The sequence below is a fragment of the Podarcis muralis genome, chromosome 4, assembly GCF_964188315.1.
Source record: "Podarcis muralis chromosome 4, rPodMur119.hap1.1, whole genome shotgun sequence".
NCBI lineage: Eukaryota > Metazoa > Chordata > Lepidosauria > Squamata > Lacertidae > Podarcis > Podarcis muralis.
In genome coordinates this window covers 20,256,483-20,284,376 of record NC_135658.1, presented here as the reverse complement: position 1 = coordinate 20,284,376, position 27,894 = coordinate 20,256,483, and the positions used below count along the sequence as shown (strand labels likewise).

Sequence of the window (27,894 nt, the reverse complement as noted above, 5' to 3'; positions counted from 1 at the left end):
ATATCAATGCTGTTTTGCAAATCGAATGCAACACCGCATTTTGTGCTATAATAGGAACAACGTCTGAAACCAACTTTTAACATATACAACAGGATGAATATGCAACTGTTTTTTTCTGTCTGGCGGTTTCTTTCCCCAAAGCCAAAACAGGTTTGCAGCTGTTTTCTCTGGAGCTTTCCCAAATCCAGAGAGAGCCTGAAAAACAGTACGTATTGTCTGGAGCACTTAAAATCTTTGTACTCTTTTACGGAAAGGAAACCCATTCATTTCTAGAAGCGAAAAAAAGTGGCTCTCGTTGACTAATACTAATGGAAGCTTAAAACCCAAAGTAAGGGGGTTTTTTTTTGTTATGATTTCATAAATTCTCTTGAGCTCTACTCCCTTCACTCGGATTATTTATAAAATATGACCGAAGACTTCATCCAGTTGAAAAATATTTTAAGGATATTAATATGTACAGGGCTTTGTTTCCAGAAACAGACAGATGTTCTTTTTTATTATTATTTTAAGCGCTTTCCAGGTGTTCTTCCTAAACAGGTTTTTAAATGAAGAGAGCAAAAATGACGGGTTGTACTTCAGGCCTAACCCCATTTGTCAGGAACATATCAGTAATCCTTCTGATTCTGCTTATATCTAAGGAAAACATGGGTGCAGGTATTGTGCCCCACTGAATCTTGCTTAAGCCCCTGACTCGAATGTGAATAGAAGCAGATTTAACAGAGAAGTCAAGTTTCCCTCTGTGAGGCAAATCCAAGGCAGAGGCAGTGCCAAAGCCAGACTCCCTCAGCCGCCCTTCCTGACATCCTCAGGTGTCAAACCCATGAAATACAAATCCCCACCTTTTTATGTTAATAATGATATAGGCAAAGAGAGAAAAAGAGCTTGCCTCATTAATTCCTACCTGAGCTTGTGTTTTATTTGTTTATTACCAATTACATCAGTTTCAAATTAGATGGTGATGATGATGATGATGATGATGATGATGATGATGATGATGATGATTTTGACTGTTGTTTACTGCCTTGGGGCCCTTGGTGGGCAGAGAAGATGGGTATAAATATTTTAAACCAATAAAGTATATTACTAACATCTTAAGCAAAACCTACTTGCCTAAACCAAACCTGAAAGGGAAGTCTAATACCCCAATGAAGCCTCCTGCTGTTTACCAAAATGACTGAGGCACTACTGTATGTGGAGAGGTAGCCCCAACAATAAAATAAATGGGGAAGCCCTTGTTTCAGGGTAGATGACAAACCCTCCTGCCACAGACTCTGAAACAGGCAAGGTCATGTAGCTGGTCAGGGGTGGGATAACTTTTTCAGCCCTTGAGTCAAGCTTCAGCAATTATTATTATTATTATTATTATTATTATTATTATTATTATTCACACACACAAAACTCCACATCTCCTCCATATTCCATCAAGGCAATCATTTAAAATCACATAAACCATCAAGACCAAAACCCAAAATTTTGCATTTCTACTTGAAATGCTTTCTGGTTTCATACTGCGGTTTAGGATCCAAATGAAGCCACAGGTTCCCAGTATTGACATTCCTGGAAATTCTACTTCAGAGTAAACATGATACAAGTCTGCAACTGGTGTACAAAATTAGGAATGGGCAAAGGCATTCCTTATTGGGCCTAACCCCATTTGTCAGGGGTTAGGCCCAATAAGGAATAAGCTGTATTTTATCAAGCTCTTCATCCAAATCAACCACCAGGCCCCACAAAGTTTGGCAGACACGGTCCGGTATTCATAACATGAAAACTTTGCTAAGGAGGTTAGATGTGTAGCCAGTTTGAAGTATGACATCACCCCAGGAGGGCTACAAGGATGTTGTAATGACAGTAGGATTCAGAAACCTACTACCATTAGAGAAACAGTTTGCGGAGAACGCTGGCTTGGATTCCGAGTATAACTAACTCCATATTCCTCATGCGAACTGGATGCAAATTCTCAAAGCACTTCAGAGACTGCAGGGCGTTTCAAAAAGAGTTTTGAGATAAACCAAAAAACCCACTAGACGTGCCCAAACCCTGCAAATGCATGACATTGCAAGGAAACTACAATTACAATCGCAGTCGCTTTTTATCAGCCTTCACCAAACCTGATGCCCTCCAGATGTTTTATTAGACTGCCCTCAGTCTAGGGCTGATGGGAGACATAGTCCTAAATGTCTGCACACGTATCAGTGTTAGAAACTCAGCTATATAAGCTAGGCGTCAAATGTCTCCTTAAACCAAGGTTACAGTCGCCCAAGCAGAATGTCTAGTTGCCATCTGGGGGCAAGACAGCTATCAAGTGTCATTTCCCAAGTGATGGACTGACTGTGATTGATTCTCAGTTAAACATCTGGCTTGTTCAAATGACAACCTTGAGCTAGGTTAAGAATTTAAAGAAAAGTCACTTGATCCAGGGACAGTCCATATAGATATTGGCCTGTTTCTACCTCTTCTTTATGGTGACTCAAGCTGCACAGAAAAAGCAATTTGATTCCTAAAATTCATTCTGATTATGCAGATAAAATATAAGCAATAAAATTCTACAGGATGGGGTGTTAGTGGGTGAAAACAGTCCAGATCCTATGATCCCCAGATGGTGAAGATGTCAGATGCCATCCCGGCACCCAGGCATCTTCATTTGGTTGCAAGGGGTCAAAAACCACCTGACGCCTGGCTAATTTTGAACACTGTGCTGTCACCCCAGCTCCATCTGAACCGCTTCTGAGAATGTGAATCCAAATTCTTCCTGCATTCTGGCTCACAGGACAATGTCTCCACTTCTGAAGAATTCAGGGGAAATTCAGGCTGTGTAGGATTGTCTCAAGGATTCAGATGCACACCCAAAAATTCCAGAAGCAGTTGGGCAAAAACTAGGTCTAGTTGTAAATAAAGACAAGGGAAGTTCCACACTTTATAAAGAAACAGGAGGAAGTGATGGTTGCCAACTTGGATGGCTTGAAAAGAAGATTAGGCAAATTAATGGAGGATAAAACTATCAATGGCTGCCATTCATGACAGCTAGGCTCTGCTTCCCCGGCCAAAGGTAGTAATGTTTCTGAACACCAGTTGCTGGAAACCGCCAGTGGGGAGAGAGCTCTGGTGCTCAGGTCCTGGTTATGGATTTTCCACAGGCATCTGGTTGGCCACCATGAGAACAGGATTCTGGACTAGATGGGCCATGGGCCTGATCCAGCAAGCTCTGGATTATGGTAGCTAAAAAGGACTGGACTACAGAGCAATGTGTAAATCAGTGTTTAAACACAGAACAGGGAAGTTGTTTGCGATCTTAAATGATTGCTACTTCATTATACCCTTTGGAAAGTTGAGGCCACTTTGCACGGGGATCACAGTGGCTTCTTGTCCACGCAATGAATTTAGGTTAATCCCTTCAAAAGTGAAACAAACTTTTGCCACAGAATTAAGTACAGTGGTACCTCGGGTTACAGACGCTTCAGGTTACAGACACTTCAGGTTACAGACTCCGCTAACCCAGAAATAGTACCTCGGGTTAAGAACTTTGCTTCAGGGTGAGAACAGGAATTGTGTGGCGGCAGTGAGAGGCCCCATTAGCTAAAGTGGTACCTCAGGTTAAGAACAGTTTCAGGTTAAGAATAGACCTCCGGAATAAATTAAGTTCTTCATCTGAGGTACCACTGTACTCCAAGGCCATAGTTTGGTCCATCTGCTATCTAGAAACTCATAAATAATACCTGTATGTATTTGACTGGAGTGAGGCAAGATGCTTGTCTCAAGGGGGTTTATTCTAACCAATCGATATATCATCTTGAATTGCTGACATGGTTGCTTCCAAGTCCCTTTCCTTAATCATGTGAACACTTGATAAATCTTCCACATTTTGAACCAATTTGCACCTAGCCTGGAATGTGAACTTTTCACTTTGAGTTGAAGAGCCAAGGAACTGCCCACCCTCTCTCAGAAGATGGATTATACTGATCCACCACACATACATCTATGCCAAGAGAAGTTTAACAATGGGTACTGTGAATCAGTTTGAAACTCTTAAAAACTAAATTATTAACTTGGTTTCTTTCCCAATAAATTTACACACGGTCTCTTTTTTTACTGAATTACTTATTGCTTTCGTCAGTGGTCAAGGTTGAGAAGACAAGACGTACTAAAGAAATTAATGGGTGTCGATGTGGGTGTGAGGAATCCATCCCTCCTGAGGAAAAGTGTTAACAAAGGGCAAAAACCTTGGAGCCAGGAACTGGGTTAGCATGTGACCAACACAACCCCAACGCTCAAGACATCCATAGAGCTGGAAAAGAGTTGATGGGCACAGAGGCTCATTACTCCTCTGGCTTTGCCTGGCACAGAATGCACAGGATCTTTGGCAAGCTGTGCCACTCAATTCTGGCCTCTCTTCTTACGGCATCTGAAGGTACTTTGCTCTTTCAGGTGATGAGTGAGGAAGTGGGCAAAGCAAGGAAAGGATAGCGCAGGTGGGCATGAACACTACCTCATCAATGGCGGAAGGGTGGGAATTTTGTTTGCTTTCAAAAACACATTATTTCATGAGCTTACACAGAGACCGCCTAAGTTAAGCAGTGCAGCTAGGATGAATACAGTCAAGAGTTACGTCTAAAATTGATGCCGTAAGCTGTTTTATACTCTCCACTCCCACCACTCTGCCCAGACACTGAGGTCCAGCTCCAAGGGCCTTCTGGCAATTCCTCACTGCGAGAAGTAAAGTTACAGGGAACCTGGCAGAGGGCCTTCTCGGCAGTGGCGCCCGCCCTGTGGAACACCCTCCCATCAGATGTCAAGGAAATGAACAACTATCTGACTTTTAGAAGACATCTGAAGGCAACCTTGTACAGGGAAGTTTTTAATGTTTGATGTTTTCTTGTGTTTCTAATATTTTGCTGGAAGTGGGCAACCCACTCATATAGGTGCCATATGCAGGTAATGATGATGATGATGATGACATCATCATCATGTCTATTTAGTTCAGTATTGTCTACACTGACTGGCAGCAGCTCTCCAAGGTTTCAAATAGAAGACATTCTTAGACCTAGAGCCTTCTGCACAGTTATGGTGGCTTCCAGCACAACAGACCCAATTGGTTGGGTTTTCACATGGTTTTTCACATGTGTCAATGCACAGCACATTTGAGCATCTTGTCAAGGGGCCACATCCAAACCGACAAAGCTCCCTGGACCTTCTCCTCTTCTTCCACAATCGCCTCTTGCTCTGGCCCAGCCAATGGTAGAGCAGTAGGCAAAGAAAGTTCAATTAAGATGCCAAGTACAGATTGCTCAATGGCTGGGAAACAAGCAAGAGACAGCAATGAGAAGAACGCAATGGTGATCATGGTGGTGACTCTCTGCAGAGTGGAGTGTGGTTCACGGAAGCTGACATGCCTGAGGACCCTTCAAAAATGCCTTTAACTCAGCTGGTAGAGCGTGAGACTCTTAATCTCAGGGTTGTGGGTTCGAGCAAAAGATTCCTGCATTGCAGGGGGTTGGACTATGATAATCCTTTTGGTCCCTTCCAACACTATGATTCCATGTTTCTAATAAAATCTGGAGCTGGCGCTGGCCTTTCCTTTTCCTTTCCAACGCAAGAGTTCAGCATGTCATCCGCTTGTATCCTCAGCACAATTCAGATGCGGCTTAGACAGAAACGAGTGGCTTGTGTAAGACCACCCAGCAAGCTTCAAGGTTGAGCAGCCAAGCTTTGAGCCCAACACTCTCCAGGCCATGTCCAATGCTCTAACCATCTCCCCACCCCACCCCAACCTTCTGGTATGTATGCTAATATTAGTCTGCAAACAAAACCCATACCTCTTAGCACGGAAAGCACACACGCTACAGAATGGAGAAACAATTTCTGCTATCCACTTGGAGTCCGTAAGGCATATGCACATTTTTTAATGAGGAGAAAACACACCTGACATCTCAATAACTGCAGCTGTATAATCTTTACATGTGGGTGGCTGCGTGTGGGTGAAGCAATAAAAAGCAGTGGAAGGGTTTTGAAAAACAAAGCAAAACTTGTGTCTCGTTAAATAGCTTCTTGCTTTCAAAAACACCTGCCCAAAATATTCTTGAAAAAACCTGAAGAATTTTCAACATATTTTCCCACAGCCAAAGCCTTCACACTAAGCAAACTTACTAGCTGGAAAGTTGGCAGAAATGAAGGTTTGGGAGTCTGGTCAATAGATCAGTCCCAAGCAGCAGTGAACTAGTCAGCTGAATTCAGTCAAATATTGTGATGTACAAAATATTGAGGACACCTTTATTTCAAGTGTTTCACTCAAATCAGATAACAGGGGAAGAGTAAGGGCCCCATGTTCCTAGATGAAAGTTTTGGGGTCACTCATGTGCACGCCCCCACACTTAGGAATAGACAATGCCTGTCCTACAAACTCTCCACCAAAATGTTTCTAACTGCCTAGGACCCACGTACCTATGGGACCGCCTCTCCTGGTACGCCATGCGGAGGACCTTAAGGTCCACAAATGACAACATTTTGGAGGTCCCAGGTCGCAAGGTGGTTAGATTGGTCTCAACTAGGGCCAGGGCCTTTTCAGTACTGGCCCCGACTTGGTGGAACACTCTTCGTCACAAGAGACTAGGGCCCTGGGTGACTTGACATCTTTCCGCAGGGCCTGCAGGACAGAGCTGTTCCGCCTGGCCTCAGTCTGACCCTTATGTTTTCCCTCCCATTACAGTTTTGATCCATGGGCTACTTTTAAAATGAGGCTGCATTTTAAATTGCACTTTAACCTGTATTTTAAATTAGTTCCCCGCCCCATTATGTTTTTACTGTAATTTTACTGGTGTTAGCCGCCATGGACCCAGCTCTGGCCAGGGAGGGCGGGGTATAAATAAAATTTATTATTATTAATATTATTACCCTTCCAGTTAAGCCACATGGTCTTCCACCATAAATTGAAAGAAAGCATGAACACACTCCATGAGAGCCAGTGTGGTGTAGTGGTTAAGAGTGGTAGACTCGTAATCTGGCGAACCGAGTTCGCGTCTCCGCTCCTCCACATGCAGCTGCTGGGTGACCTTGGGCCAGTCACACTTCTCTGAAGTCTCTCAGCCCCACTCACCTCACAGAGTGTTTGTTATGGGGGAGGATGGGAAAGGAGAATGTTAGCCGCTTTGAGACTCCTTTGGGTAGTGATAAAGCAGGATATCAAATCCAAACTCTTCTTCTTCTTCTTCTCCAAGGTCTTCAGCTTGTCAGGGGAGGGATGGGGAGGAGGGAGTCATTCTGTGACTTTGGAAAGGAATGAGATCCTTCCCCTCCCTCACCATACATTTCCCATGCACACCTGAGGGGGTGGGAAGCTACCAGTGCATGACCTAATGGGTTCCCAAAACAAATTATGTTATCTATTAACATTCAGCGAAACACATGTAGCACTAGAGGACAACACAGACAAACCCCCGAGGCCAAGGAGTCATCGACCACAGTTAATCATGAGCCAGCAATCTACGCTTCTGCTGATGACGGCAGATCAAAAACGATCTGATTCCGTGACCGCTAACGCTCAGTGATCCCTTACTAATTTCCTCCACCACATCATAGAGGAGGAATTCTGCTTCATTATGCAGCCCAAACAGGAAGACACATTCTCCCGGCTCTGTGAACCGTAGGTGGCTGTGGGTTTCTTAGGTAAGATATTCAACACCTTGTAATTTACAGCTTAAGGCTTTTGGTATTACGTTTCGGAGGTGAGAACATCTGGGAACTCTACGAAATGGCTTTGTCGCAGCCTTACTGGGCTAAGAGCACTAGGTAAGTATCGTGGTAGGTTTTCAGTCCTGTTTCACCCAGGATTAATAAACACAAGTGCCTGAGGATTGGTGGAAATCATTTCATCATCATCATCATAATAATAATAATAATAATAATAATAATTTATTATTTGTACCCCGCGCATCTGGCTGGGTTTCCCCAGCCACTCTGGGCGGCTTCCAACAAAGATGAAAATTTCACAATGATGTGAAGTCTGGGGTGAACTAATAAGCTCCTAAACCCATTCCTACTCAGCTAACCCCATCTACCTTCCACCACAGTCCTCTTGTGACTATCAAAATTGCCACCACTGCAGCTGTAATACTCTTCAAATCCACCCTCTACTTCCACACTCCAGACACAAACTTCAAAAACAGTTTGTTACCATTTTGTTTTGTTTTCATTAATGAAGTGAGTCTTTCCTCAACTTTTAAGTGGGATCCTTTTTCACTCACATGGGCAATGGCCCCACTCTGCCCTCCATCTAGGCAAGGCAAGAGTCCTTAGCACACTTCAAGGATGCATTACGGACAGGCAAAAATGCACATTACCCAAGAGGAGAGGTTTTTAAATCTATTAGCTCTAACATACTTAAAGGTGCTCAAAAGCCAACAAGCTATTGAAGCCACTTCCGCCATGCGCTAAAAGTACACCTACTTCACTCTTAGGGAGTGGCGGGGGAAAGAGAGGACAACAAGATATTTCCTCTGGCTAGTAACCCTGAGGAATATTTGTGCAAGCATGAAGGACAAAGACAGGAGCCGTTAAATGACTTAAATAGCTGTGAGTTTACATACTGGCAAATATTTGCACACATTAGTGCCACCTAAGTCGCTCGCCCTTTTGTGATAAGAGAGACCTTCCTTCCATTTGAACATCGGAAGCTGCCTTATGCTATGTCATTAAGTCCATCAAGCTTGGTTTTTTTATCTATACTAGGCAGTGGTTCTCTAGTGATTTGGACTGGGGTCTCTCCCAATTGTACCTGGAGATTCTGGGTGCTGCACCAGGGAGGGGCCTTCTGCATGCAACGTCTGCCCCTGAGCTGCAGCCCTTCCCCAAAGGAAAAGAAAAAGTTCTACTGTCAAGACCGGAACTTGCAGATGCAATTCTTACTTGACTTCATTTATGAACCTTGATTCCAGCGAACTACTATGATCCACTCATGCCCAAATTTTGCTCAACTCTTGGATCTGCATGATACAAGTGAATTTATTGGGGAACCTTGTGAAGTTAAGCCTTAAGAAGAGTGGGAGTGAGGGAAGAGACATTGCAATGCAGGCTTTGTACGTTGCCTTTCAGGAAAGAGAGGGAAATCTGAGAATGTCCCTGTCTTGAGAATGCTTCCCGCAGGATGCTGTTCCTTTCCCCCAAAGAACAGTGATAAATAAGCCAGCTGGGAGACAGAAGGAATAAGTGAGCCTGGAGAACTTTTGCAAAACACACGTGTTGGGCAAGGAGCAGAAGTAAACCATATTGTTGTTGTTGTTTAGTCGTTTAGTTGTGTCCGACTCTTTGTGACCCCATGGACCAGAGCACGCCAGGCACTCCTGTCTTCCACTGCCTCCCGCAGTTTGGTCAAACTCATGCTGGTTGCTTCGAGAACACTATCCAACCATCTCATCCTCTGTCTTCCCCTTCTCCTTGTGCCCTCCATCTTTCCCAACATCAGGGTCTTTTCCAGGGAGTCTTCTCTTCTCATGAAGTGGCCAAAGTATTGGAGTCTCAGCTTCAGGATCTGTCCTTTCAGTGAGCACTCACGGCTGATTTCCTTAAGAATGGATAGGTTTGATCTTCTTGCAGTCCATAGGACTCTCAAGAGTCTCCTCCAGCACCATAATTCAAAATCCCCTTCATGGATCACTGCCTTGCAGTGGTGAAGGGGCTTGAATAACTCAGAAAAGCTATGAACTATGCCGAACAGGGCACCAAAGATGGACAGGTCATAGTGGAAAGTTTAGACCAAACGTGATCCACCTGGAGGAGGAACCAGCAAGCCACTCCAGTATCCCTGCCAAGAAAGCTCCATGGACAAAGACCACAGGCATATAAAAGTAAACCATACCAAACACTTAAACACTTTCAGCAGTCATGGCTTTCCCCAAAGAATCTGGGACCTGCAGTTCTGTGAGGGGTCTAATTCTCAGAACCCTACACAAACTACAGTTCCTGGTATTCTTTGAGGGGAGTGGTGGCTTTTAAAGAGCTTGAAATGTATGGTCTGAATGTGATCCTAAGTTAAGAAAGTCAGTTGAAGCCAAGTAGCTCTGCCAACTGCAGAAACGTGTTTTTTATTTAAGGTTGGGGCAGAACTGGGTTACCAAGTCAGCCTTTCGTTTGTCATATACGGGGAACGGGCACTGCTTCTTCGTACCAGAATCCTGGCTGCAGGACCCAAGGGGTTGCCATCTTGGAACTGAATCTACAAATGAACTTCATAGCTGCCTAACTTTTTACTGCATTTCCCCTCTTCTTTTCCTCATCCCGCTCATTCCTCGTGCCTTTGTGTAACATCTTGCCTGATCAAGAGTTCCAGAGAACTCAAAAGCTTTGCCAAACTCCTGTGGCATTTTGGTTGGTCCTAATAAAAGGTATTACCTAACTATGGAATTTGAAGTGGTTGGGGTCCGCCCCCCCCCCCCAAAGACGAATATTGCCAGCTAAACTTTTTATGTGCCAAATGAACAAAAAAAGAAAGAGTTAATGGCCCAAATACATAGTCGGATGCACAGCATATAAAATTACTACTACTACTATTACTACTACTACTATTAATCCTGTTCCCAGTGGCCACCCAGATGTCTATGGGAATCCCAAAAGCAGCACCTGAACTTCAAAGCACAGTCTAAGTGAACACACTCTCATTTTAGTTCCACTGAATTTTTATTTTAAAAAAACCCACCAGGCACTTGACATAGAATTGATCTAAATGTCACCCATTCCCTGCCAATTTATATTTCTCATCCAGTTTCAGAGATGAAAGCTCACTTCATGATAATGCATCTTCAACAGCTAAGATGCTTGCATCTTCGCCATCTATCATCTGCGGCTGAAAGATTGCAAGTGTCATTTTGGAAGATGAAGGAATTGCAGTCATTAGCAATAGGGGGAGTGATGTATTGCGTTTTCAATCTAATGTCCATCTGGGAAGGATTAATATGGCCATATCATACCACCCCACAGATAACACAGATAACTGCCAAAAATATATGGGATTTTTACATGGTTTTCATTTCTTCACATTCTGTCATCCCTCTCTAGCCATATCCCCCCATAGGTGGGGTCCCCTGTTCCTATTCAAAATGATCGGCCTTTCTTCCGCTGTAGCATCTCTCTCTCTCTCTCTCTCTCTCTCTCTCTCTCTCTCTCTGTCAGATTAACCACATGTAAACAGATATTTTTTAAACCCCAAAAAGTTCCAGGCTACATTTCAATATCTCATTGATTAAAAGTCAAGCTAAGACGATGAGCCATGAATCTTACGCCACTGCAGCCTTGGAAAAGCTTGAACTCACACAAATCCTTGGCTATCCACAGCATAAAAACTGGTGATCCCTGATTTGAACAGTGGGTGATCCTGTTCACATGAAAGAACACATTACACAGCTTTTGCATACATTGTCCAACTGATTTAGAAACAGTGAAACAGAATAGCAGCTATAAAAAGGATTAAGTGATTGTTGATATTAGCCAAGAATGGGAGAAACATAGCGTGACGCTATAAATTTGAAGCGAGTCCAGAACTGCAATTCATGTAGATAGCAGATTTGTGCAGAGGGCAGAAAGGAGAGCAGGTGGTACCCAAGCTAGATAGGACAGTCAAACTCTGTAGCTGGCTCTCCCAGCCGAGACCCAATCCTAAAAGTATTCCAATGAGAATCCTTATAATTATTGTCTTGCACAACCTATGCAATCTTGCAATCTTGCAATTATAATGTTTTGCATTAGGAACACTAGAAACCCATCATCCTGCCTATTCCTGGCTTCTGAACAGAAGTGCCAAGAGAACACTGGTATTGTAACTCTAACAAATTCTACTTTGCATAGGATTAAAATCTTAGTAAGGAGAGCAGAAGCAGTGCAGAACACTCACCAATACTAATTTCATCATCCGTCTCAGCATCTCCTATGCACTCAAACTGAAAATCTTGAAGCGACTGGGAAAACTTTTGTACTGCTATGGATAGATCTGTAAAAGAAAGAGATCGAAAATGATCAGAGTGTACATTGCAGAGAAATACATATTTGGAATACACTTACTGATACAGGTGCACCCCCCTGCAATCCCTACACAGATCTAGCTGGCACAGGCCACAAAACCACAGCTCGCCCCTATACACGAAGCCAAGCCAGAGCACAACTACAGCCATCTTCTCAGAAAAACTCTTCACAAAGTTCAAGAGGTCAAGACACAAAGGCTTTAGCAACTAATCCACACCTAATGACCCACCTAAGTGGTACTCAGGATATCACTCAAGAAATCACCCAAGATATCCCTCAAGCAACTAAGGAACAAAAGAAGAAAAGGCACACTAGCCTGGGAACATCCTCTCGGCCCAGAACATTGGAGGCTACACACCACACCCCTCAACAGTATTTATAGGAACTCAAACACTGAGATACTGCTCTGTTCCAGTAACAAGAAGCCGAAAGCACCAGCCTGAAGATGACGAGTGAGACCTCGTCGAAACGTCGCCTAGACACCCCAACTTTTACACGGGAAGACACCCGAGGACACCAAAACCTGCATATATATATATATATATATATATATATATATATATATTTGCTTTCGTAGATTTTCACGGGTATAGGTATGCAGGTTTTGGTGTCCTCGGGTGTCTTCCCGTGTAAAAGTTGGGGTGTCTAGGCGACGTTTCGACGAGGTCTCACTCGTCACCAGCCTGAAGATGACGAGTGAGACCTCGTCGAAACGTCGCCTAGACACCCCAACTTTTACACGGGAAGACACCCGAGGACACCAAAACCTGCATATATATATATATATATATATATATATATATATATATACACTGTACGTATGTGTATATATACATATATGTATGTATATATGTGTGTTTGTTTGTGTATTCTCTCCTATATCCTGGTATACTTGATTACATGATTCAAGGTGTTGCCAGACTTGCTGAAAATAAAATGTATCTGGTGAATCTGATTCTTTATAGGCTACACTCTATCTACTTGGGGACCCACCGAAGGAAAAGGACTGAAATGCATGGCAAGTCCTAAAATTACTACCGACCACTCCAATGCAGGTCTAAAGACTGCAAATCCAATTATAGGATGCATCAGAAGACACTCAGGGCAGACAAGAAGGATAATGCAGAAAGCACACACACACACACACACACACACACACACACACACCACCACAGATAGACAGGTACACTTTGGAGGATGGATGGATGGCGGCTAACAGATTGAGGTTGAATCCTGACAAGACAGAAGTACTGTTGTTGGGGGACAGGAGACGAGCAGGTGTGGAGGACTCCCTGGTCCTGAATGGGGTAACTGTGCCACTGAAGGACCAGGTGCGCAGTCTGGGAATCATTTTAGATTCACAGCTGTCCATGGAGGCACAGGTCAATTCTGTGTCCAGGGCAGCTGTCTACCAGCTCCATCTGGTACGCAGGCTGAGACCCTACCTGCCCGCAGACTGTCTTGCCAGAGTGGTGCATGCTCTGGTTATCTCCCACTTGGACTACTGCAACGCTCTCTACGCCCCATTGTTTTCTATTGATAAACTCTGTTTTCTACAGCCCTGCTTTTGCAAATCCTGGAGAACACACTGGAAACTGAATTGCAGTTATTCAAAACAGAAGCTCATCTGGCAGTCTTCTCGATATATTGAACTGCTGCGCTGCCTCAAATATTTTACGTAATGTGTGTTCTTTATTACAAAACACGTGGTGTTAAATGCACTCTCGGCGAATGTCCTGCAGACTCACTGGATGCTTCTTATTCCTAGATATGCAGAAAACATCTACTGAAGCAATGCATCATTCTCGTTTGACAGCTGCACATATGAGAGGAGACAGCAAAGCTTCTGCTGCACAAGTGTGAAGAGTAGAGGTTTTTGGCAAGTACCATTACCCTTAATTCTTCTTTCCGGGAGGTATCCAACTAAACAGTTCTGCTAGCACAAGGGGTTTTAGCTGCACAGGGAACTTCTCCGCTTTCTCCTCTACAACTCCTAAATCTATTCTGGGGTTTCCCCCAATCCTCCGGAACAAATACACAGGGCAGACAAGGAGCAGGCAGGGAGGGGCGAGGCTACAGTAGTTCGACTGTGCAGCTAAAACCCACCGCACTTGCCTCAAAACTAAGAAATCCAGAAGAAGCAACAGGGACATTTCACCTACAGTGGTACCTCAGGTTAAGAACTTAATTCATTCCGGAGGTCCGTTCTTAACCTGAAACCGTTCTTAACCTGAGGTACCACTTTAGCTAATGGGGACTCTAGGTGCCACCATGCCACCGCCGCACTATTTCTGTTCTCATCCTGAAGCAAAGTTCTTAACCCGAGGTACTATTTCTGGGTTAGCGGAGTCTGTAACCTGAAGCGTCTGTAACCTGAAGAATCTGTAACTCGAGGCATCACTGTACTCAGTTCCTGTGAGAGACCGCCCTAACAGACCAAGGCAAAAACGAGGTGAGTAGCCATACCAGAAAAGATGAAGATAATCTATTTCTTCCAGAAATCACTGAGACTACCACACACCTGCAAGCAACCTTGGTCTGAATCAGATGTACCTTGGATTCCAAACGCCTTGCGTGTCGAACGTTTTGGCTCCCAAACACCACAAACCCGGAAATGAGTGTTCCGGTTTGCGAATGTTCTTTGGAACCCAAACATCCGACGCAGCTTCTGTGGCTTCCGATTGGCTGCAGAAGCTTCCTGAAGCCAATCGGAAGCCACGCCTCGGTTTGCAAACGTTTTGGAAGTCGAACGGACTTCCGGAATGGATTCCGTTCGACTTCCGAGGTACGACTGTATATTCTTCCGCAGTTAATGCAAAATACATTACTTCTGGTAGATGAGCCACCATAGCGCTGGAGGGCCATGAAAATTTCTGCCCTGGGCATTTTAGACATTTCTACCCATGTACTATCTGAAACCGAAAGGGCTCACGGGTTGCCAGCTGTGAAATATATTGACATGATTTTCAGCACTCCTACCCCACTAGTATGGTTGGTGCCAAGTCTAAAGAGACTTTTCCGCACCAGATAAAAAGACCTCCTTATTTACTCAGGTCTTAGGGCGAGTGTGCCTCTTAGGTTTGTTGTTAGGATTATCAGTTGTAACTGCTACACACGTTTCATGGCTTCATTATCTCAGAGCTTTATCATTGCATTTGTAACCTGCTCTGGGATTCCTTTTCCTAACAAAGAGTGGAGGCTAGAAATATCTTAAGTAAATAAATGCACATGGAGATTTTAAGCTTTGGCCTCAACAGGAGAGGTCAGGGTGAACAGAAACGCCACTGCAATATTTGTAAAGTCTGAGGCACTTCAGTGAAATGGACATTCACTCTTTACAGCTGAATGGAAATGTCCCCTTTTTCGTTGCTTCTGAGTTTAATCAGAGGGGGTAAGGAGGCACATGTCAACGCGGGGGGAGAAATAAATGACGGGCCGCACCCAGCAAGAAGCAGGCACAGAGGGGAACTAGCCATGGGCGCAAGATGGAATGACCTCATTAAACAGAACAAAACAAGTGCTTGAATAACACTCCTATGTATAGTCTGGGAATGGCTGCACCCCGTTCCAAAATTTAGCAACTAAATAGCGGGCTGACAGGCCAAACATCCGATCCATGGAACACAGTTGTTGCAGGGGTGTGTGGGTGTGTTTTTAAACTGGATGTCTGGAAGTTGCAGCCCTGGTTTACATCCCTCAAGTGCCCCTTCATAATGCGTTTTAAATACATCTACAGACCAAGCTTCTTAAGATTCCCATTTAAATATATCCCAATTTCAGATGTAGTGCTACAGCTGCTGTTTGTTTTTGGAAGCAAACTGGACTAGACTGTTCTCCCCACTGTCACCATTTTGGGAAAAGATATCACACTTTTCCCCATCCACACTAATGACAGGATGTGTTCAGATTGAGAACTGTGGTTGTAGCCACACTTGAGATTTTCACCCTATTCATGGAAGAGAACAGATATCATGAACATCTTGATTTAACTGTTCTGGCCTGAGCTAGGGATAACTTTTGTACTTTTATGCTGCGCACTGCCCTGAGATCTTAAGATGAAGGACGGTACACAAATTTAATAAATAAATAAAAACCCTCCTGCCAAAAACGGCTCATGAAATGACAGTTGCTCAAAATATATACCGAAAATGCCACACAGAATATGGGAAACGACACACATTTCCATGCACATACAATAAATATAAAGATTCGGAACTATTCTGAGTCTTTCACTATTGCTGGATTTTTTTGTGTGAGAGAAGAAAAAGTGTTTTCATGTCTTGAATATTCCTGAATAGTGATGAAATGATCTTTGGAAGTCTTCAAGCAGAGGTCGGATAGCTATCTGTCATAGATAGCTTCAGTTAAGATTCCTACATTGAAGGGGGACTGGACTAGATGACCCTCGGTGTACCTTCCAACTCTACAATTCTAGGATTCTATGTGGAAGCATGCAGGAAAATCTGGAAAGGAAGCAGCAGCTATAGTCTGACAAACAGTACATCTGAAAAGGCCATAAAAGGTAAAGGGACCCCTGACTGTTAAGTCCAGTCGCAGACGACTCTGGGGTTGCAGCACTCATCTTGCTCTGTAGGCCGAGGGAGCCAGCGTTAGTCCACAGACAGCTTCCAGGTCATGTGGCCAGCATGACTAAGCCACTTCTGGCAAACCATAGCAGCGCACGGAAAAACTGTTTACCTTCCCGCCGGAGCGGTACCTATTTATCTACTTGCACTTTGACATGCTTTCGAACTGCTAGGTGGGCAGGAGCTGGGATCAAACAATGGGAGCTCACTCCGATCGGCAAGCCCTAGATTCAGTGGTTTACACCACAGCACCACCCATGTCCCTACACACACACAAAACAACAACAACCCACCACTGGTCCTGTGACCATTCTGAATACAATCTACTATATTAAACCACTGCTAAACTGCACTGCCCTGCCAACTAGATAAATAGGTACCCCTCCGGCGGGAAGGTAAACGGCATTTCTGTGCGCTGCTCTGGTTTGCCAGAAGTGGCTTAGTCATGCAGACCACATGACCCGGAAGCTGTACGCCGGCTCCCTCGGCCAATAAAGCAAGATGAGTGCCACAACCCCAGAGTCATCCACGACTGGACCTAACGGTCAGGGGTCCCTTTACCTTTACCTAAACTGCACTGAGGTTTTTTCCCTACAGTCGAGCGGTATATAAATTTTATGAAATAAATAAATGCAATGCTGTGTGCTTCTCCTATAAAAGCCCAAGCACTATAAAACCAGCAATTGCATGGAAACACCCTCTGCTTTGGGGATTATGCGTCAAACCACACACAGCTTGATGTGTCGAGTCAGAAACATATGGCACAGGGAGGGTTTTTATAAAAGGAAATGTTATCGTGGTTGTAAAACACCAAACCCATTTGTTACGCAAAATGCCGAGCGAGATGAAGGCACTATGAGAAAACACATCCCTCGGTAACGATCGCTTTTAAAGCAGTGGTTTTCGAAAACATCCTGCTTTCAGAGAATCGCTTTCCCACATCAACTCAGATGGTAGAGCAATAGAACTCTCAAGACTCAGGGTTGTGGGTTCAAGCCCTACATTGGGCAAAGGACTCCTGCATTGCAGAGTGCTGCAAGAGATGGCCCTCATGGTCCCTTCCAATTCTACAATTTTGATAGAACTGGATGAATCAAAATGGCAGTCCGAACTTTTCAAAACTTCACGAGGTTTAGAGAGTGGTGTTATCATTCCTGAGCAATACCACATACAAGACTAAAAAGGTAAAGGAAGTCACAGTCCGCTTTAAAACATGGCTTCATGTCCTGGCTAAGCCGGAAGCCACTAGTTGGTTCAGACACAATAGGAAGCTATAACAGGAGAGAGCTGTTGCGTTCAGGTTCTGCTTTTGGGCTTCCCATAATGGGTATCTTGTTGGCCACTGTGAGATCAGGATGCTGAACTAGGTGGGTTGCTGGCAAGATCCAGCACACTCTTATGTTCTTAATTAACTGAGGCTTGTTTCCTTGATTGTGCTGAGGCAATAATAATAATAATAATTTATTTATACCCTGCCCATCTGGCTGGGTTTCCCAATCAAATATTAAGAACATAAGATAAAGGTAAAGGGACCCCTGACCATTAAGTCCAGTCACGGCCGACTCTGGGGTTGTGGCGCTCCTCTTGCTTTATTGGCCGAGGGAGCCGGTGTACAGCTTCCAGGTCATGTGGCCAGCATGACTAAGCCGCTTCTGGAGAACCAGAGCAGCGAACGGAAACGCCGTTTACCTTCCCGCTGGAGTAGTACCTATTTATCTACTTGCACTTTGACGTGCTTTCAAATTGCTAGGTTGGCAGGAGCAAGGACTGAGCAATGGGAGCTCACCCCGTGGCGGAGATTCGAACCGCCGACCTTCTGATCGGCAAGTCCTAGGCTCTGTGGTTTATCCCACAGCACCACCCGCATCCCACATACAAGACTGCTTGCAGGTTTATTCATCTGTCCTGCTTTTCTTTCATGGGGTACTCAAGTTGTCTAATAAAAAATGAACTAAAAACAAAGCGAGAGAAATAGCTTTAAAAAAAAAAAAGTCTAAAGGCTTGGTAAGAGAGAGAACATAGGCAACAGGAAACAACGTGAGGCAGTAATTCTTTGGCGGGAAAATAATCTGAGGGGCAAAGGATAAGACCCCCTTCCCTTCAGCTTGCAGCTTTGGCAGTTGTATTATACAAAATATTTGAGATCTCCACTTAGCTGTTGTTCTGGCACACTTTCACAGTATAGAAGAGAGTGTGTGGAAATGTACTTTATAAATAAAGGAGGACAAGACTGCCAATTTGTATGAGGTGTTTGTGCTTTGAATCTTGGGGTCTCCCCGCTCTCTAATATCTTGGGGTTTCCCCAGCCACTCTGGGCGGCTCCCAACAGAATATAAAAAGCACAATAAATATCAAACATTAAGAACTTCCCTAAACAGGGCTGCCTTCAGGTGTCTTCTAAAAGCCAGATAGTTGTTTATTTCCTTGACATCTGACGGGAGGGTGTTCCACACGGCAGGCGCCACCACCAACAATATAGCCCTGCTAGGTAGGAAATAAAACTTGGGACTTGAAACTACCAGAACAGTCAACAGCCAGGGAACTAGATCAATAATCGAAAATACACTGAAGGAACAAGTGAGCCCTGTTGACATGTATGGGACCCCCAACAGCTGCCATGTCCGATACAGCCAATTTCATTCCTGCCACTGTGGGACATCTCCCTTTTCTAACCCCCGCTTTTCTTTTTCCACAGCTAAGATTGTAAACACGCCAGCTGGTAAAGCGATTATGCTTAGCGAAGCCTGGAAGAATTAAAATGGCTTTAAAATAGGAATAAAGAAATATTTTGTAAGTTAATATTACCGGGCATATCCAATGGGGCCCAACGAATTAGAGCAGGCACCCCCAAACTCGGCCCTCCAGATGCTTTGGGACTACAACTCCCATCATCCCTAGCTAACAGGACCAGCGGTGAGGGATGATGGGAATTGTAGTCCCAAAACATCTGGAGGGCCGAGTTTGGGGGTGCCTGGATTAGAAGAACACACAAGGGGACTCTGAAGTCTTTACTGCCACCCATCCTATTCTGTTTCACCTCAAGTAGCCTCCCCTTGTACAACCCTGATTTTAAACCAGCCGGGGTATTTTCCCCTTTTCACAAACACCCAATCCTCTCAACTGGTAGAGGAAAAAAATCAAATGTGCATAAATATATTTTAAATATATATATTATATATATATTAGTTGTAGTGAAGTAAAAAAATGCATGCCGCAACACATTAGCAGCCAATGCAAGACATTTAAAGCACTATTATACCATTTTAGCAATCACTGTTTCCCCCCAAAGAATCCTGGGAACTATAATTTTTTAAGGGTGCTGAAGGTTATTTGGAGAGCTCAATTCCCAAGTGCTTTAGCAATCCTTCCCAGGAAACTCTCTGGGAATTGTAGTTCTGTGAAGGGCATAGAGACCCCCTAACAACTCTTTTAGCACCCTTAACAAACTACAGCTCCCAAGATTCTTGGATGGAAGGCATGATTGTTCAAAGGGGTACTGGTAGAATGCATTACATGCATGATGCAGGTAATACAGAAACAGCAATAAATCAGAGAGAGAGAAAGCTGGGCGGGGGGGACTCTGTAAACTTTTTTTAACAAAACCCACTGGCTTAGACCAACAGTCCTTTAACAGTGAAGAGAGAGAAACTATGCAGCCAGCAGCAGCCTCTCTGTGCAAAGCCTTTTCCCTGTGGACAGATGTGAGTTATAGTCCAAAGCTGGGGTGGCGCTGTGGTCTAAACCACAGAGCCTAGGGCTTGCTGATCAGAAGGTCGGCGGTTCGAATCCCTGTGACGGGGTGAGCTCCCATTGCTCAGTCCCTGCTCCTGCCAACCTAGCATTTCGAAAACACGTCAAAGTGCAAGTAGATAAATAGGTACCGCTCCGGCGGGAAGGTAAACGGCGTTTCCGTGCACTGCTCTGGCTCGCCAGAAGCGGCTTAGTCATGCTGACGACATGACCCGGAAGCCGTCTGCAGACAAACGCCGGCTCCCTCGGCCAGTAAAGCAAGATGAGCGCCACAACCCTGGAGTCATTCGCGACTGGACTTAATGGTCAGGGGTCCCTTTACCTTTACCTTAGGAGGAAATCAGTTTGCAGAATGCAGCTCTGTGGTCCAGCTTACCACCTCAGCAAAAACCAGTGCCTGAGCTGGCAAGTTTGAGCATTCTTACAAAGAAAGAAAACTCTATCATCTATCTATCTATCTATCTATCTATCTATCATCTATCTATCTATCATCTATCTATCTATCTATCATCTCTATCATCTGTCGCTTCAAAAGGATGGGGACACTTTTCTATCACCACTCTGAAATCCCTTATGATGAATCAGAAAGAGGCTATATTTTAATGCAAGGTGGGAAACCTGAGGCTTCCAGTCAGCCAAAGTAGTTCATCACCCCACATAATGTGTTATCCCCCCCCAAAAAAAACACAACTCTTGTGGCTTCCCACCTGTAATAACACCTTTTGCAGGTCAGTATGAAAACAGGGTCTCTGGCGGCGAAAACTAGACACAAGCAGCCTCTGCAAACCCCTCTGCTACCCTGATAAAGACAGTGACTGTTTGCTGGTTGTTTGCAAGAGACGTCAGCCAGTCAAAGGGGAAAACCCACGCTGTCGCAGAGAAGAGCACGTCCTGCCAAAAAAATGTAAAGGCAAAAAGGCCTTTTCGACAGAGCATTTGTTGTCCTCGTCAGTGAATGCTCTCTCACATATCTGCTCAATGCTTTGCATTTCCGTCGTGTGTCAGCTTGCAAGCAACGGAATAATAATGAGCCACGTGATGCCTTTTGGAGCTTGACTTCTCTCCTCAAGTTAGGAATGCAAGCCAGAACTGTTCCTCATAGAAAGAAGTGGACTGGAGGTGGGAGACAGGAAGGTTTATAAACAAGAGCCCTACTATTCCTCACCTTCCGTACATTTGAAGTCGCTCAATAAAAGAGAAGTGAAAAAGTGATTCTCTACTGCTCCACTCTCTCTCTTTCAAGACCTGTGGATCATCTAACTCAGCCTTCCACCAACCTGGTCTTCTCCAGATTTTTTGGACTACAATGGCTGGGCTGGCGCAGATGGGAGTTGTAGTCCACAGCATCTGTAAGAGCACCAGGTTGGCAAAGGCTGATTTAACAATTTCCATTTTTTACTATGTACATTACTGGTTCGTGCACACTGATATCTGGCTTATTGCTGCCATGATTTCAACTTTCCTCCAATGCAAACGAACCAAACAGAAATTTGCCAGTCCACACAGGCTTTGCATACTACTACAGTGGTACCTCGGGTTACATACGCTTCAGGTTACAGACTCCGCTAACCCCGAAATAGTGCTTCAGGTTAAGAACTTTGCTTCAGGATGAGAACAGAAATCATGTTCTGGCGGCGTGGCGGCAGCAGGAGGCCCCATAGGCTAAAGTGGTGCTTCAGGTTAAGAACAGTTTCAGGTTAAGAACGGAGCTCCGGAACAAATTAAATACTTAACCCGAGGTACCACTGTACTTTCTTTTTTTTAAAAAAAAGTGTTTTCAGTCTCCAATGGCCTACAACACTAAAAATAGACACATAGTGGTGACCGTAAGATTTAAAAATGTGCAGCTGATGCAAGGCAAAGGAGTCAAGATTTCCAAAGTTCTTTGATGTGGCGAATCGGACTTTTAGATTTCAGCCTGAGCTCAAGGCAACGAACAGTATATTGAAGAAATCTTGAAACACACACATACAGCAGTAGTGCAAAAAACCAAAAGAAAAGAATAAAAGGATTTAAAAGTACAATAATCATTAAAAATAATCGCATCACAGCTGTCTGGTAAGTTAAAATCCTGTGAGGGGGCAACCATTCATGACCCAAAAGCTTCCCTGAAAAAATAAATTCTAACCACTAAGAAGAAGGCCTTAAAGAGCCTTGAAGAGCCAAGGAGGCATATTTCTGGGGATACTGACATCACCCCTATTCTTGTGTCCCAAAGTTCTGAGTAGATGGGTAGATTTTTATAGGAAGAGAACACGGTCCTTCAGTTATCTAGGCCCCATAATGTGTGAAGGGTTTTTAAGATCACATTTGCCTTTCATTTTCTTTCCCAGTTTGGTCCAATTTGACAGGGGAGTCACATGCTCCCAATACAAGGTCATTCTTGATAGCCTGGCCACCATGTTCTGGACCAGGTGCAGATCTAGTCTGCTCATGACTGAGCAATATATTGGTAAATTGTCCGAAACTGGCACGGAGCAATATATTGGTAAATTGTCCGAAACTGGCACGGAGTTCAGATCGCGATACCAGTTTCAGACCAGCAATACATCACGCCAGCTCAAACTGCCTGCTGACAGGAAAGACACAAGCAGGCAGATGGAGTCTGAAAAGGTTCTGGCGAGCACATAATTCAGTCACATTTTATATAGAGGGTTCTCCTTCATGGAGAGCACGTGTTGCAGTGGGGGCAACTATGACATCCCCTGTTTCTGGGCAGGTTAATATGGATGGCCACAAATTTGATAGGGCACCTCCAATTGTTGCTGGGGAGAATTTAATGTTGCAAAATTGTTTGATTGATGGGGGTGGTATTTATTCCCTGCGCACAGCATTGAGCTTCCTCTTTTCGCTGTGCGCATCGGATCACCCGCCCACCCTCCCTATATTTAGGGTTTGTTCGTGCTGACCTTGCTATGCCTGTCATGGGGTCGTCTGCTTTGGAGCACTGACCTGGGAGGAATTTTTACCATTTGGCTGATTGGCTGATGCCATTTGGTTTTTTGCCTAAAAGGTAAAGGTAAAGGGACCCCTGACCATTAGGTCCAGTCGTGGCTGACTCTGGGGTTGCGGCGCTCATCTCGCTTTATTGGCTGAGGGAGCCGGCGTACAGCTTCCGGGTCATGTGGCCAGCATGACTAAGCTGCTTCTGGCGAACCAGAGCAGCGCACGGAAACGCCGTTTACCTTCCTGCTGGAGTGGTACCAATTTATCTACTTGCACTTTGACGTGCTTTTGAACTGCTAGGTTGGCAGGAGCAGGGACCGAGCAACGGGAGCTCACCCCATCGCGGGGATTTGAACTGCCGACCTTCTGATCAGCAAGTCCTAGGCTCTGTGGTTTAACCCACAGCGCCACCCGTGGTTTTTTGCCTACTGCGCAGCAAATCATTACAACTTGTAAGGTCGCGGGTGGCGCTGTGAGTAAAAGCCTCAGCGCCTAGGGCTTGCCAATCGAAAGGTCGGCGGTTCGAATCCCCGCGGCGGGGTGCGCTCCCGTTGTTCGGTCCCAGCGCCTGCCAACCTAGCAGTTCGAAAGCACTCCCGGGTGCAAGTAGATAAATAGGGACCGCTTACTAGCGGGAAGGTAAACGGCGTTTCCGTGTGCGGCTCTGGCTCGCCAGAGCAGCGATGTCACGCTGGCCACGTGACCCGGAAGTGTCTCCGGACAGCGCTGGCCCCCGGCCTCTTGAGTGAGATGGGCGCACAACCCTAGAGTCTGTCAAGACTGGCCCGTACGGGCAGGGGTACCTTTACCTTTACCTTTTTACCCCGCCCATCTGGCTGGGTTTCCCCAGCCACTCTGGGTGGCTTCCAACAAAGATGAAAGATACACTAAAATGTCACATATTAAAAACTTCCCTGAACAGGGCTGCCTTCAGATGTCTTCTGAATGTCAGGTAGATGTTTATCGCTTTGACAACTGATGGGAGGGCGTTCCACAGGGCGGGCGCCACTACCGAGAAGGCCCTCTGCCTGGTTTCCTGTAACTTGGCCTCTCACAGTTAGGGAACCGCCAGAAGGCCCTCGGAACTGGACCTCAGTGTCCGGGCAGAATGATGGGGGAGGAGACGCTCCTTCAGATATACTGGACCAAGGCCGTTTAGGGCTTTAAAGGTCAGCACCAACACTTTGAATTGTGCTCGGAAACGTACTGGAAGCCAATGTAGGTCTTTCAAGGTTGCGGTTAGGCATTGGTTAATTTTGGTTGGTGGAGGGGATATGGTTGGCTGTGCCTGCCCCTCCAGTGCTGCTGCAAGGGTATTCTGGTAAAGGAATCCAGGGGCTTGCCATGCTCTTGTCCGAACCCCTGGCAAGGGGCTAGGGCCATGCAAGAGCCCCTGGGAGCATTTGGGGAGAGGTGAGAGCCTGGCGCACAGCTCTATTCTCTCCCCAAAAATGTTTACCCCTACTGACTTCCACAGGCTTGCGGTTGTCAGTTCTGTTCCTACCTCTATGTGGGAACAGATAGTCATTAACCAATGCCTAAGCAACCACTCACGTACTGTATTTCAATAAAGTTGTGGCCAAAATTATGCCAAAAACTAACAAAGATGTTGTGTGAACTGTGTCTTTATTTGGGGGTGTCCTGGAGGGCCTTGACATGCAAACTACCAAATCTGTACACCGCTTGGAGGTTATCAGTTTTGAGCAAGTGGTTTATGAATCAAATTTTCCAATTAAATAAGGGCATCTGTCATCTTCGTCATAAGCAGCCACTGACAGAGGCTATGACCCAGGCTTTGTGTGTGCATAGGCAGAGAGGACGCACACCCTGAACTTTGCTTCAGTAAATGAGTTCATATAAAGGCATTGGCATATTGTGAGCAAGAAGCATCTTGGAAAATATGCTTCTGAGCTTTGATGACAACATGCCACTACAGTGGTACCTCGGGTTACATACGCTTCAGGTTACATACACTTCAGGTTACAGACTCCGCTAACCCAGAAATATTACCTCAGGTTAAGAACTTTGCTTCAGGATGAGAACAGAAATTGTGTGGCGGCGGCAGCAGGAGGCACCATTAGCTAAAGTGGTGCTTCAGGTTAAGAACAGTTTCAGGTTAAGAACATACCTCCAGAACAAATTAAGTTCTTAATCCAAGGTACCACTGTACTTTCCCGAGAGGATTCTGCTGGTGTGGCAGCCTCTCTGGTGAAATGTTTTACATGCACAGCCACCGCTCAGCAACAGCGATACCAAAGGATGGCATGTCTCATCAGACCTCTCTCATGCCACTGTAGACAGAGCTTTCATTCCATGCACAGGCATCAGCCCAAAACACCCGTTTTTTACGCCATGCTAAAATCAGAGGTAGCCCATGCGTTGACTTCCAGGTGTTGCTGGAATACAAGTCCCATCATCACCATCATGGCTAGAGCTGGAGCGGATGGGACTTCCATCTGGAGCACATCATCTTGGGGCAACATCTGGAGCACATCATATTGACTACCCCTACATTGAACCATGATTTCAATCAACCCATAATTAAAGCAGCAGTGTCAAGCTACCCATAAATGACTTTTTACTTTGCTGAAGTCTGTCATATCAACTCGTTCCAACTGACACACGAGTATGACATCCAGTGGTACCTCGGTTTACAAACTTAATCCGTTCCGGAAGTCCGTTCTTAAACCAAAACCATTCTTAAACTGAGGTGCGCTTTCCCTCATGAGGCCTCCCGCTGCCAGTGCTCTTCCACCATTCGGCTTCCGTTCTTAGACCGAGGTAAAGTTCTCAAACCAAGACACTATTTCCGGTTTTGCGGAGTTGGTAAACTAAATCATTCTTAAACCGGACTGTTCTTAAACCGAGGTACCACTGTAATGTGAACTATGGTGTTTTTCAAACAAGTTCACTAGAAACCATGGTTTAGCACCAAGAGTGTGGGACCTTTTTTGGGTCAAGGGTTGCGTTCCTTTCTTAGCCACCTTCCAGTGGTGGGTAGTGCCACAGGGAGAAATGGATGCAGCAATGAATGTAAATTTTATCTTTGCATAGCAAGCTAGTTTCTACCCATGTGTGCCTCCTTGTCCTCCATCAGGAATGCAAGAGGCATTTTCAGAGTTCAAGCCCATATTCCAGCCATGCGAAAACAGTCAAGAAGCAAGGGTCAGGGAGGGATGTGGCCTTGGGGAGAGTCTAGAGCAGGCATCCCCAAACTCGGCCCTCCAGACATTTTGGGACTACAACTCCCATCATCCCTAGCTAACAGGACCAGTGGTCAGGGATGATGGGAACTGTAGTCCCAAAACATCTGAAGGGCTGAGTTTGGGGATGCCTGGTCTAGAGTCTAGTTCAGTGTAACATCCAAACGTGCCCAACACTTCAATGGAGGCATTTTACAGATTCAGCTGCACGTCACAGAGCATTGTACATGTATGTACGATTCAGCTCTTGCTGGGAAGTGCTCTGTAGGGCCAGCTCATGCAATTTCCCTTAAACAAACCCGACTCCAAGGATCAAGTCCAAGATTGCTAATGGCACACTTTCATCCACACCCCAAAATTGAGCAGGACTTTAACTCTATGAAACAACTGAAACCATTAACTGATGAGAAGCACTTGACAGCTGCTTGACCTCCCCTTGAGCTAACGCTCAACTTTTTTTGGCCGAGGTACCTTGAGACAGACCCGTATGACAGCGCTAGGTTGGGCCTTCAGCATACAAGCCTTTTCTTTTACTTTGACTGCAAAACCGTCAAGAAGCGAGACTCCAGTTCTTTCACTCAAATCGGTGGCACGTCCAAATCCAAAAAACTTCTTCTTCCTGGTTCAGCTCCTTTCCTCACTCCTTTTTCTTCCAGGGACTTCAGTTTATGGTACACTAATCAGCAGTGGACTTGCTTGACCTTTGGATTTCTATAGGCTATTGCCATGAGGGAACCCTTCCAGCCTAGACAAACCAGAACTCCACAGTGTTTCAGACCTAACCTTTCCAAATACCTGGCGCCATTCACAGTTCGCTGCTCCCCAATGAACTGCAAACTCAACTCACTAGACAGAAGCAGCTTGCAATCGTACATATATTTTAGAATGAAACATGGCTGCTGCAACCAGCCTTCCTTGTTAGGTGAGGCTATCATATTCCCAGATGGATCTTTAAAGAAAATAACAGAGAACAGATTATATCATCTTAACCAAACTTCTGCAAGCTCCTTGGTATGCCCAATGAGCTGTGTATTTAGAGTCTATCAAAAACAGAGGTGGGGAATCTTAGGCTCGGGGCCCTATGTGGCCCTCCGGTTCTCACTATTTGGCCCTCAGAACTCTCCTCAGACCACATCCTCATTAAAATAAAAACTGGTTTTAATGAACCGTTAAGGACTGTCCATTTCTGGGACAGGTGTCCTGACAGTGCAATGTGCCATGCTTTCGCCAGTCACTGCTCTTGATCTGGACTTCGAATGGGAGGCCGCTAACAATCTGGCTGCAGCAAGAAGCATAAACACAAGAGGTCTGTGCAAGTTGGTACCACACTCTAAGGATAGGAGCGCCAGGGCTGGGTCTGAGAATAATATTTGTGAGGTGATAACGAAGAGAGCATCAAAAGTTTG

The 27,894-nt window shown here is 45.1% G+C and overlaps 1 protein-coding gene across 2 annotated transcripts in view; it reads right to left on the bottom strand.

Annotated features, from left to right (window-relative positions):
• The window catches only part of ARHGAP42 (Rho GTPase activating protein 42), a 178,117-nt gene that overhangs the window by 127,545 nt on the left and 22,678 nt on the right, over positions 1-27,894 (bottom strand). For both annotated transcript variants that reach the window (XR_013392512.1, XM_028726131.2), the window contains exon 2: positions 11,876-11,971. Coding sequence is in view for 1 of the 2 variants with exons in the window: in XM_028726131.2 (XP_028581964.2) it covers positions 11,876-11,971 (96 nt within the window). In the remaining variant the exon portion in view is untranslated. The remainder of the gene's footprint in view (positions 1-11,875; positions 11,972-27,894) is intronic.